At 55.9% G+C, this 12,003-nt stretch overlaps 2 protein-coding genes across 11 annotated transcripts in view; one reads left to right on the forward strand and one right to left on the reverse strand.

The window, feature by feature from the left end:
* The window catches only part of USP34 (ubiquitin specific peptidase 34), a 234,077-nt gene extending 232,771 nt beyond the window's left edge, over positions 1-1,306 (forward strand). For all 8 annotated transcript variants that reach the window (XR_016229347.1, XM_051838286.3, XM_051838300.3 and 5 more), the window contains one exon: positions 71-1,306. Coding sequence is in view for 7 of the 8 variants with exons in the window: in XM_051838286.3 (XP_051694246.1) it covers positions 71-675 (605 nt within the window). In the remaining variant the exon portion in view is untranslated. The remainder of the gene's footprint in view (positions 1-70) is intronic.
* On the reverse strand, positions 1,225-12,003 carry AHSA2P (Putative activator of 90 kDa heat shock protein ATPase homolog 2). Of its 3 annotated transcripts, none has more exons than XM_089326392.1 (9): positions 11,872-12,003; positions 10,324-10,514; positions 6,953-7,038; positions 6,127-6,241; positions 4,456-4,544; positions 3,782-3,898; positions 3,368-3,469; positions 2,263-2,314; positions 1,225-2,131 (listed from the first exon to the last, which is right to left on the reverse strand). In XM_089326392.1, the coding sequence occupies exons 1-9, from the start codon at positions 11,913-11,915 to the stop codon at positions 1,959-1,961; spliced, it is 969 nt and encodes a 322-aa protein (XP_089182518.1). In that variant the 5' UTR covers positions 11,916-12,003; the 3' UTR covers positions 1,225-1,958. The 3 variants fall into 3 exon arrangements, with proteins under 3 accessions (XP_089182518.1, XP_008252582.3, XP_002709738.3); XM_008254360.5 differs by lacking the exon at positions 11,872-12,003 and adding an exon at positions 11,297-11,508; XM_002709692.6 differs by lacking the exon at positions 11,872-12,003 and adding an exon at positions 11,297-11,497 and having other exon boundaries at positions 3,782-3,892.

Below are 12,003 nucleotides of genomic sequence, written 5' to 3' on the forward strand. Positions count from 1 at the left end.
AACTGCTCCTCCCCCCATGTGATCGTAATGACCCCTTTCAGAGAACTCCCCCTTGTGATCTTGTTTTCAGATGATGAAGGGGCCACTCCTGTGAAGAGGCGGCGAGTAAGCAGTGATGAGGAACACACCGTCGACAGCTGCATGGGCGACGTGAAAACAGAGGCCAGGGAGGTGCTGACCCCAACTAGCACTTCAGACAATGAGACAAGAGACTCCTCCATTATCGACCCCGGAACTGAGCAAGATCTCCCTTCCCCTGAAAATAGTTCTGTTAAAGAATACCGAATGGAAGTTCCATCTTCGTTTTCAGAAGACATGTCAAATATCAGGTCCCAGCATGCAGACCAGTCCAACACCAGTAGATTTGAAGACTGTAAAGAATTCAAAGACCTCCACTGTTCCAAGGATTCTGCCCTACCTGAGGAAGACGCCGAGTTCCCGTCTACTTCCATCTCTGCCGTACTGTCTGACTTAGCTGACTTGAGAAGCTGTGATGGTCAGGCTCTGCCCTCTCAGGACCCTGAGGCGGCTTTGTCACTCAGTTGTGGCCATTCCAGAGGACTCTTTAGTCACATGCAGCAACAGGACATCTTAGATACCCTGTGCAGGACCATTGAATCTACAATCCACGTGGTCACAAGGATATCTAGCAAAGGCAACCAAGCTGCTTCTTGACATTAGATGTAGCATGTCTACTTTTAAGGCCCCTTCCCCACCCCCAATGCTGTTTGTATAAGTTTTGCTTATTCGTTTTTGTGCTTCAATTTGTCCAGTGCTCTCTGCTTGAATGGCAAGATAGATTTATAGGCTTAATCCTTGGTCAGGCAGAACTCCAGATGGAAAACCTTGCATCTTCAGTATACTTTCTAAAGGGCAATCAGATAATGGATGTTTTATGTAATTAAGAGTTCACTGTAGTGGCTTTCATTTAATACGGCTGTCCGGGAGGAGCAGGGTTCCCTAGCCCTGTACGTTGTAATTTAAACTTACAGCATTTTTACTGTGTATAATATGGTGTCCTCTGTGCCAGTTTTGTACCTTATAATAGAGGCAGATTGCCTCCGATCGCTGTGGTTCTTATTATCAAAATTAAGTTTACTTGTATACGGAAAAACCACAAGAAATTTGATTCTGTAAAGAATCCTCTTTAGCTGTGGCCTGGCAGTATATAAATGGTGCTTTATTTAACAGAATACCTGTGGAGGAAATAAAGCACACTTGATGTAAAAATAATTGTTTTATTTTTATTGACATGACTGATTGCTATTCTGTGCACTTAATTAAAACTGATTGTGATGACTTTTCATTTGTTTACATGTTGCTTCAGTCCGCTCAGAATGAGTAACCTGTGGAGGAGGGGCAACACTGATCCACCCATCTGGTACTTCCCGACAAGTGTTTGCAGCAGTCCAACAGAGTAACTTACCCTCTGCCTTTTCAGTCTTGTCCACCCCAAAGCCGTAACTGCTGCAGGACCACCCAGCACAGCAAGGAGAAGGGGACAGACCGCCAGCAGGCCTCCCGTCAACATACCCCTGTTTCACTAAGGAAGAGCTACACAACTCATACACCCTACAAATAAAGGAAGAACATCAACATGCCATTTATTCTCTGTCTCCTTCAAGTTAGCCTACAGCTGAAAGCGAGCGTTCTAGGACAACCTGCAGTTCGGGAAACGTCAACCACCTGTGCTCAGGCTAGGATTGCATTTCCAGAAGAAACAGGATAGGGAAAAGGTGAGGCGACCACCTTGGCTCAGGCTGCTTGCTACTGAAAACTCACTGTGGGGCCTAGTTTTAGTAGAAAGAGTCAGACAATGCCCGAAATGCTATGTAAGTTCATAGATTTTCATCCAATATAAAATAAATTAAGAGGTTTTGTTTGCTTTCTTAATATTGAAGGAAGAGGTAAACATGACACTTTTTGCTTACAAAAAGTAATGCCCTCGTAAAAGCTAATCAACCATGCAGGGTGGCCAGCTGCAGTAAACCTTTTATTTCTTCAAAATGCTGCTTCTGCCAACAAATTTTCATGTTCTCTTCTTTACAGACAGGAACTCCTTTACAGTGCAGTTGCAGTTCTGTTTGTCCTAGAGTAGGCACAAAATTCAGTGCAACTGTTGCATAGTGTTCTGGAAAAGAAACAGGAAGCGGATCACTGCATTAGGAAAAGGGAAGCTTAGACTGCAACACCTGGTTTTCGCAGGGGAAGAAAAACCCAGCTTAGAGTTGGACCTTCATGCATACAAGACACTTCACATACCTTCTGGCCAGTTCCTACATCTCCATTTCATGATGATCTTTCTATTTGTTAACTGAAAACAAACAAGAAATTCCACTGAAAACATACTTTAAAATACTATCCACAATAAAATACACCCTTTCATTAAAACCCCAAAGTAGGAGCTGACATTGTGGTATAGCAGATAGAGCCACTGCCTACAGTGCAGGCATCCCATATGGGCACAGGTTTCTGTCCTGGCTGTTCCAGTTCCCAGCTAATGGCCTGGGGAAAGCAGTACAATATGGCTCAAGTACTTGGGCCCTTGCCACCCATGTGGGAACCCCAGAAGCTCCTGTACCGGCCCTGGATATTGTGGGGGTGAACCAGCAGATGGAGACACTCTCTCTCCCTTTCAAATCTTAAAGTGCCAGTGCTGTGGCAAAGCAGGTAAAGCCACTGCTGCCTGCAGTGCCAGCATCCCTTTTGGGCACTGGTTCGAGTCCCGGCTGTTCCACTTCTATTCCTGGGCAAGCTGCAGAGGATGGCCCAAGTCCTTGGGCCTCTGCACCTGCGTGGAGAACCAGGAAGATGAAGCTCCTGGCTTTGGATCGATGCCGTTGCGGCCATCTTGGGGGTGAACCAGTGGGGGAAGACCGACCAACCTCTGCTTCTGCCTCTCTGTAACTCTGCCTTTCAAATAAACATAGCTTTAAAAAAAATAGTACCCGAACAATCAGTGAACAACATAGTTCCATTTTCTTTACATTCCAGCACCACTGATGATTCGTCTTAACCACCAAATGTGTGCTAACAGCAGTAAGATCAAGGACCACAGAGTATAGGGACACTGGCAACAGGACATAGCTCGGGTCCAGGGTGAGGTGACAGACAAGTGACCTGGGTGCTGATGTCAGCAGAGCCTGAAACTGCCAGACCTGGGCAGGAGAAGGCCCACTCTTGTACAGGCACAAGCATTGCACAGGCACTGGCAAGCTGAGGCTTCCCCTTCATCCTTACTTGGTACAGATACTGTGTAGACTACAGTCTACGTTATCCTGAGAGCAAATACGGTTCAAGGTTCTGTGAACTCAGATAAAACCAGAGCAGGTTAGAAAGCTTCCTGGCTTTTGCCCGGGCTACTCACCAGTTCCACATACTCCCCAGTGATGTTCCCATCGAACATTTGGAATTTCCCTCCCTTTTCAGCTTCTAAGACAGCAGAAGATTTAGAAAATTGTTGCACCAACTAATGAAACAAAACACAGCAGACAGGTTACTGAGCCACATGCTGTAAGAATAAGTGGAAATAATGCAACAATCGCTATGGTTGAGTGATGGGTTTTTTTTTAAAATCCTGAATAGTAGCCTTTACGTACAGAAAACACAAAAGCTTCCTCCTCTCAGAGAGTAGTCACTGTATCCCCCACACTGCCACTACAGTCCCCAAATCTGCCTTTGTCTCCTCAAATCACTCCAAAGCCCTCAGGCATTTCTGTCGCTACCATCCCAGCTTTCTGCTCTCGGCACGCTTCCCCCGCCGCCAGCCCGTGGTGCTTACGTCCTTGACGGTGAAGATGCTGTACAGCTGCTCCACTGTGGCATCAAACAGCTCCGTCATGTGCAGCGCCACAGTGGGGATCCTGACTCCCAGCGCTGCCGGCAACGAAGCCTGCGCCTCACCAAGGAAAAAGGTTTAGAGGGGGGGTTAGCACACCCACGAAGAGCTGCTCGGGTTTTACAGTCTTCCCAACCAAACCGCAAAGCAGCCTCAGCTGCCTGCCGTCCCTTCCAGACACCAGGACGGGCACGCAAAGCCTCCCTGGCACCACCAGGTCCTGCTGCTGCCCTGGGACACGGGTCCCTGTTGCCAGGAGCTGTTAGCTCCATCCACTCCCACCCAGTGTATGGCCGCACACCCCTAATTCCAGCAGGACCTGGAAATGTGGCCCAGGGGGGCACACGGGTAAGCGTATGGAAGACAAGTACACTTGAGGCTAAAGAGTGTCCATCTGTCCCAGCCTCCAGGACAGGAGGAAGACTGACAGCCTGTGTCACTGCTGGGTGGGTGGGCAGATGCTGTCTATCCCACAAGGCTGTTCACACGTTCCTATCAAGAACCAAAGCCTCCTGCCACTCATACAGCCCCACGCTCCTCACTAAGGGCACCCCAGCGCTGCTGGGCAGCTAAGCACCTCCTCTCCCCCTCCCTCTGCTCGGGCCCCGAGGTCCCACCTGCATGGCATCCTCACTCAGTTTCCGCTTAACTGTCACCTCCTGGGTCGCCAGAGCTTTCGTCGGTAAAATCATTCCCATTGTAAATTCTACAAAAAACACAGGAAATGCTGTGTCACGGCCTTCTCCCTGGCAAGCAGAGGAAAGTAGGAAACCCAGAGCAGCATGTGCAAAGACAGAACTGGTATTTACTGAGTTCCCACAGCATTTTGCTAATTTTAAGACCATTGTGTGTTTTTATATAGAAAGCCACTGATGATTAACAACAAAGGTCCTAAGGCCATAAATGTCTTTTCCGTATCTTTTTTCAAATACCTCACTTTTTTTTTATTAGGTAGAGTTAGACAGAGAGAGAGGTCTTCCTTCTGCTGGTTCACCCCCCCAAATGGCCGCTACGGCCGGTGCTGCACCGATCCAAAGCCAGGAGCCAGGTGCTTCTCCTGGTCTCCCATGCAGGTGCAGGGCCCAAGGACTTGGGCCATCCTCCACTGCCTCCCGGACCACAGCAGAGAGCTGGACTGGAAGAGGGGCAACCGGGACAGAATCCGGCGCCCTGACCGGGACTAGAACGAGGGATGCTGGTGCCACAGGCAGAGGATTAGCCAAGTAAGCCACGGGGCCGGCCCAAATGCCTCACTTTTACCAAATTCTTAAAAAGCAGCCAAAGGGCCAGCAGCATGGCACAGGTTAATCCTCCACCTGCAGTGCCAGCATCCCATATGGGCGCTGGTTCGAGTCCCGGCTGCTCCGCTTTTGATCCAGCTCTCTGCTATGGCCTGGAAAAGCAGTAGAAGACGGCCCAAAGCCTTGGGCCCCTGTACCTGTGTAGGAGACCCAGAAGAAGCTCCTGCCTCTGGATCGGCCCAGCTCTGGCCACTGCAGCCATTTGGGGAATGAACCAGCGGATGGAAGACAATTCTGTCTCTAACTCTACCTCTCAAATAAACAAAATCTTAAAGAAAAAAAGCAAATTTCCAGAAGTTCTTTTCCAAAAAGCTAAGTTTCACATAGGCAACCACTCCCCTGTGGTCCCGCTCACTGTCAAAGCCAGGCGCTCTGTCGCGTCACCGCTGCCTCACCAAGCCTGGCCGCAGGGCAGCCGAGCCCATAAGCTAGCTGGCCACAAGCACGGCCTCACGGCAGGCAGGGTGGCAACTCCAACCCACAGGGGCAGCACCAGCAAGGAGAAGGCACGGCACCATGGGCCCTGCAGCCATTGTACCCGCTGGCAGCCTCTGCAATGTGGAGGCTAATGGTGACTTCACTTCGAGGTCTACCTCAGCTGTACCTGTAATCCCTGCGGGCACTTCCACTCATTCACTTACTCAAAGATTTATTAAGCACCTACTGCGTCCCCGGCCTTGTGCTGGAGATACGGCAGTGCACGGAGCATACAGGCGGGCAGCCCCTCCAGACAGGCGTGAAACAGTAATTCCAGAGGCGACTGACTGCTCTCACCCCTGCGGGCCGCGCACAGCACTGCTGCTCAGTCGCCATCGCCCCCACCCCCAACCAGCTCCCACCTTCCAGTCCAGCACTGTGCCTGCAGCGCGAGTTGTTTCTGGAGCCCTGCCCTGCTCTCACTGTAACCCGGGAACCCAGCCCCCGCCCCGAGCTCACCCTGGGTGAGCAGCCAGGGCCCCTGTGCACCTCCGGGGATGCCGCCTTTACCCGTCTTAAGCGCCTTCAGGTAGTCTCCGAGGGCCTCCCTGACCCTGGCGGTGCCTGCGGTTCGCATGAGCTCCTTCAGGACATCGCCATCGCCTTTCTTTTTACTCACGTTCACCTACAAAGCAGAGCACACACACCGGAGGGGAGACTGGGTGGGTGGATTCCTCCCACGTGGTACAATTAACGTCGCCTGTTTCTTGCAAGGTGAGACTCGGAAACCGCCCACGTGACCTGCATCACACTGATCCAGCTCAGCGCTGGCCTAGGCGCCTGCAGCCGTGGTGGCCGGGAAACTCAAGCCCAGATCTGAGCCTGGGGCGCCTCTGCGCTCTGGGGTTCTGGGAGGCGAGCCATGGCCCCGCTCCGGAGAGGACGGAGAGCCTCTGAGCGTGCCAGACCCAGAGTAGGCGCGAAACCGGCCATAGCCAGCCAGGGCCCTGGGACCTCCAGCAGGCTGAACCCCGACCCCACCACTGGCCACGGTCTACTTCTCCTTTGCAGGACACACGGTCAACAATCAACAACACTGTCACACCATTCGGTGAGGACACAGCGGCCGCTGCCCCGGTGCGCAGGCGCCACCCACAGGCTGAGCCAGGAGACTACAGGACCATAGCCGGCCACGCAGGCTGCGGGCACACTACAGGGCACACAGGCTCCCCTGACCTCCCGGAGGTGGTGTCCTGTCCCCGCACCACACCTGGTCCCGCCCCACGCTGCTTCTTTGGGAGCAGCCCTTCCCCACAAACCGCGCTCCTCCGAAGCCCACCGGGACTGCCTGAGCCCACCGCCCAAGCTCGTTCAAGAAGCAAAGTCCACAGCATACCTCAGTGTCGTCGACTTCATTCTCCTCGGAGAGGTTGGGGATTTCAATCAACCCCTTGTGCTTGGCCCCAGATTCCTTAATTGTACCTGCAACCAATGGGGTCTTCCATGACAAAGCCACGACTGGCTGCCGGCCAGGCTGCCCCGCCCGGCTGCGCCCCTCCCATCCGCTCCAGCCGCTCTTCCCGGCCCAGAGTTCTCAAAGCAGGAGGACCAGATCCCGTGAAGGGGCAGGGTCACAAAGGGAGGGGAGGGCAGAAGGCACAATGATTTCTGCTCCTGGCTGGCACCAGGGGCAGCCAAGCCCTCTGCCTGCCTCCAGGCTGTGCCTGGGTCTTATCTCCAAAGGAGCTCCCTGGGGCTTTGGGCCAAGAGACATGGAGGACACACAAGGCCAAAGGTTCCCTACCGTGGGGAGGCGGTGGGTACCGGATCCTGCCAAGACCCAGCCGGGAGGTGTCTCGCAGCCGGAGGGCAGGGCGGGCTGCTGCCGCTCGCTGACCGCCTCCCCAGCTGCGGCCTGGCTCAAGGCAGCCTTGGCGGGCTGCGGGCTAGCAGCCCCGCAGGGAAGCAGCAGAGCGCAGGCAGAGGCCTAAACTCCGAGACAGCCCAGTGCTCCAGCTCTGTGCCCCTCTCCTCTCCCTTCCCTGGGTCCCTATATCCTCAGCTACTTCAACATTTATGGGGCCTACACTATGTGTCCAGCCCGGTGCTAAGCACCTTGGGAAGAAATTTAGCCAAAAGACCACAAAGTGGGAGCAACTAGAATACCCAGAGGCTCATCAATAGACAAAGGAAATGCAGCAGATCCACAGACCAGCAGGAGGCTGCCCCACCCGTGGTGACCCCTAGACCCCTGCAGAGAAGGCAGCCAGGCCCAGGCAGGCCTACCGCTCCGGCTCCGTGCACAGGAAAAGCTCAGTGCAGACCCATGGCAGAGATTCATCACCGCCAGGGCCTGGGGAAGAGGGGAGTGAGTGCCTGCGAATGGTACAGGGTTTCCTCTGCAGCTGAAATGTTCTCAAAGTGGCAGCAGTGCTGGAGCACACGCAAACATACTGGGAACCGTGGTTTTTTGACAGGCAGAGTGGACAGTGAGTGAGAGAGACTGAGAGAAAGGTCTTCCTTTTCCGTTGGTTCACCCCCCAAATGGCCGCAACGGCTGGTGTGCTTCAGATCTGAAGCCAGGAGCCAGGTGCTTCTCCTGGTCTCCCATGGGGTGCAGGGCCCAAATACTGGGGCCATCCTCCACTGCACTCCCGGGCCACAGCAGAGAGTTGGCCTGGAAGAGGGGCAACCGGGACAGAATCTGGCGACCCGACTGGGACTAGAACCCGGTGTGCTGGCGCCGCAGGCGGAAGATTAGCCAAGTAAGCCACGGCGCCGGCCCGTGGGTTCTTTCAACATCAGAATGCAGGGACCAGCACTGTGGTGCAGTGGGTAAAGCCACCACCTGCTGCGCCGGCTTCCCATATGGGCACCAGTTCCAGTCCTGGTTGCTCCACTTCCGATCCAGCTCTCTGCTATGGCCTGGGAAAGCAGTGGAAGATGGCTCAAGTTCTTGGGTCCCTGTACCCACGTGGGAGACCTAGAAGAAACTCCTGGATCCTGGCTTCAGATTGGCACAGCTCTGGCCATTGCGGTCATCCGGGGAGTGAACCAGCGATGAAAAGACCTCTCTCTCCCCCTCTCTCTCTATCAAATAAGTAATTCTTTAAAGAGGATGGCCCAAGTGCTTGGGTCCCTGCACCCGAATGGGGGACCGAGAGGAAGCACCTGGCTCCTGGCTTCGGATTGGCATAGTGCCGGCCGTAGTGGCCATTAGGGGAGTGAACCAATGGAAGAGGACCTTTCTCTGTCTATAACTCTGTAAAAAAAAAAAAAAAAAAAAAAAAAAAAAAAAAAAAAACCAGAAGAATGTAGGCTATGCCAATTCTCTCCCAATAAAGCAACATTACAAAAAAAATTAAAAAATCTTGCCCTGATGAATGAGGAAAAGGAGGGGGAGGCCAGGATACAAAACAGCAGGGCTCCCAAAAGTTCAAGGACAATAAAATTAAAAAACTCTTTCAAATAAATCTTAAAAAAACACCCTAGTGTTCCACATCAGAATACTGCATACAGCATGAAAGCGTCTCTCAAAAAACTTTTTTTTTTAAATTTATTTGAAAGACAGAGTCACAGAGAGGTAGAGACAGAAAGAAAGCTCTTCCATCCACTGGTTCACTCCCCACTGGCCACAATGGCTGAGCTGCGCCAATCCAAAGCCAGAGGCTTCTTCCAGATCTCCTACGTGGATGCAGGGGCCCAAGGACTTGGTCCATCCTCCGCTGCTTTCCCATACATATTAGCAGGGAGCATGATTGGAAGTGGAGCAGCTGGGACTCGAACCGGCACCCATATGGGATGCCAGTGCTGCAGGCTGGGACTTTAACCCACGGTGCCACAGCGCCGGCCCCAATAACTTCTTTTTTTAAAAAAAGGTGTTGATACTTTGTGCAATGTTGCAGTCTTTAGTGTTTCCATAATTACCATTTTCCATGACCTTTTCGATATCCTACCCTCCTTAGTAATCATGAATGAGGGGACTCCAAGAAGTTCTTGGAAAAAAAGAGATACCGAAGAGAGGGCGCCATTTCCCACAGGGCTCCCAAGCAGCCTCAGCGCCCTGGGGAGAACGGCCAGGGAGACGCTGCCATCTTTCCCAGGGGAGGGGGGGGGGAGGGGGAGAGAGAGAGAGAGAGAGAGAGAGAGAGAGAGAGAGAGAGATGGCTTCCCTCCCTGGGGACAAGGACCTGCGGGAGGCGGCGGGCAGGTGGGCCTCGGGGTTCCCAGGTGTGAGGCAGAGAAGGGTCCAGCCCGGGGGCCAAGAGAACGGCACGCCAGGGCCTCAGATCAAGCACCCTCAGCTGTGGTCAGAGCGCCCGGAGCAGTTCTGAAAGCAAGTGCTGGGCCGGCGCCGCGGCTCACTAGGCTAATCCTCCGCCTAGCGGCGCCGGCACACCGGGTTCTAGTCCCGGTCGGGGCACCGGATTCTGTCCCGGTTGCCCCTCTTCCAGGCCAGCTCTCTGCTGTGGCCAGGGAGTGCAGTGGAGGATGGCCCAGGTGCTTGGGCCCTGCACCCCATGGGAGACCAGGAAAAGCACCTGGCTCCTGGCTCCTGCCATTGGATCAGCGCGCTGCGCCGGCCGCAGCGCGCCGGCCGTGGCAACCACTGGAGGGTGAACCAACAGCAAAGGAAGACCTTTCTCTCTCTCTCTCTCTCACTGTCCACTCTGCCTGTCAAAAAATAAAAAAAAAAAAAAAAAAGAAAAAAGAAAGAAAGAAAGCAAGTGCTGGGGAACCGCCTGCCGGCCCCCGGGGCCAGCTTACCTCGCCAGCCCAGCTTGATGTTCCACTGGTAGAAGAAAATCAGCCTTCCCTTGCGGCTGCTGCACGACGCCTCGCCGTCCACCTGCTTCAGCTCGCTGACCTCGCAGCGGCCGGCCTCGTTCTCCACCACGATGCCCACCAGCAGCTCCCGAAGCTTCCCTCGGGACCACAGAGTGGCGTCGCGCTCCGTCCTGCGGGGACCAGATGGGCACAGACCTGAGGGGACGCTCCGGGGGCCGGCCACCAGCCCGCAGACCACTACCCTCTCCGGAGCCCGCTGCACCTTCCCCCGGGTGTTACTGACCCACGACGTAAAGCGCCGGGCCCTTCCAGCCTCACCCATGGAACGGGATGGGCAAAGCCCGGGCCATCTGCCAGGGTGGCTGCCGCTAAGTAACTGGAGTCACCGCACCCATCACCCAGCGTTTCCACACACACGCACTCTTCCCCAAGGTCCCGCCTGAGGGGACGGAGGCCAGCTGAGAGAAGTCAGCGCCCTGTCCATGGTGCCAGGGCCGGGCGAGTGGGGCCCGCGCTCCCGGTCCCCGCCCAGGCACACGCACGGCCCGGCCCTGCCCGGAGAACCCGCCCCGCGCCGCCTCGGCGGCCTGTTAGGCCCACAGCCCGGGCCGGGGAGCATCCCTTCCCGGAGCTCGAGGAGGCCGAGAAAGGCTCGCGCACGGCAGGCCAAGGCGGCCCCAGGCCCTGCACAAGCACCGGGCGAGCGGGCGTGCAAGGCGGCGGGCAAGGCCGACTGCCGGCACCCAAGGGGATGTCCGAAGTCGCTCGCTCTGCCCACACAACTTTGGGAGGCGGGCGACAGCAGCGCAGGCGACACCGCCGGGCCCCGGAGGCACCCGCGAGGCCCACGCCCTCCCCCAAGGGCGCCGCGCTCGGCTCCCGCCCGCCAGCCCGCCCACCAGCCCGCCAGCCCGCGCGCCCGCGGCTCGCCAAGGACGCCGCGCGCCCGCACCAGTGCCAGTTGTTCACGTTGGTCCCGTCCTCCCGCTCCTCCACGATCCAGCGTGGATCCCCCTGGCCCCACTTGGCCATGGCGGCGCGGCCTCGGCGCACTACAAGGGAGGCCCGCGGCGGCAGCTGCAGCGCCGGCTGCAGCGCATCCGGGAGCGGCGCGTTCGCGGTGCCCAGAAAGTACCAGAAATCCCCGCCCCCGGCCCCGCCCCGCCCGCCCCGCCCGCTCGGCGGCGCAGCGCCCCGGGCCGCGGCCGGGTGCCGAGAGGCGGGCTCGGGAGGGCGCCTGGGCCGGCCGGGGGCTCCGGGGGTTGGGTGAAGGAGGCGCTGAGGCCTGCGTCGGGCATCCGAGGGCTGTCGGGCTCCGTCACAGGAGCTCAGGAGCGGATCCGGGTCCGGGTCCGGGTCCGGGTCGCCCGCGGCCGCGCACCTGGAACGCGGGGATACAGCCCCAACGGGTGAATCCCGTTCGCCGTGCGCGCGCCTCGCCACGCGGGTCGCGATGCACAGCCCGCCCTCTGGCAAAGTGCCGATTTTGCACAGTCGCTCAACACCTGGCCAGGTAGCACTACGTGCCTGGTTATTTCAGCAGCGTGGACATTTTTGGGGCATGTAACCATCCTTTGGAGGTAACGAAAGAACGCGATTGCAAGCACTTGTTCTGGAGCTGGGCGGACTTTACCATCTTCAGCTGGGTATTAACGCGTG

This window comes from Oryctolagus cuniculus, chromosome 2 (assembly GCF_051225735.1).
Source record: "Oryctolagus cuniculus isolate XC-2025 breed Fujian yellow rabbit chromosome 2, ASM5122573v1, whole genome shotgun sequence".
Classification (NCBI taxonomy): domain Eukaryota; kingdom Metazoa; phylum Chordata; class Mammalia; order Lagomorpha; family Leporidae; genus Oryctolagus; species Oryctolagus cuniculus.

Coding starts and splice junctions, on each gene's coding strand:
- AHSA2P (XM_008254360.5), bottom strand. CDS start 11,376: ATGGCCAAGTGGGGCCAGGGGGATCCACGCTGGATCGTGGAGGAGCGG. Junction 6,242..6,952: donor ATGAAGTCGACGACACTGAG/GTATGCTGTGGA, acceptor TCTGCTTTGTAG/GTGAACGTGAGTAAAAAGAA. Junction 2,132..2,262: donor ATGTAGGAACTGGCCAGAAG/GTATGTGAAGTG, acceptor TTTCTTTTCCAG/AACACTATGCAACAGTTGCA.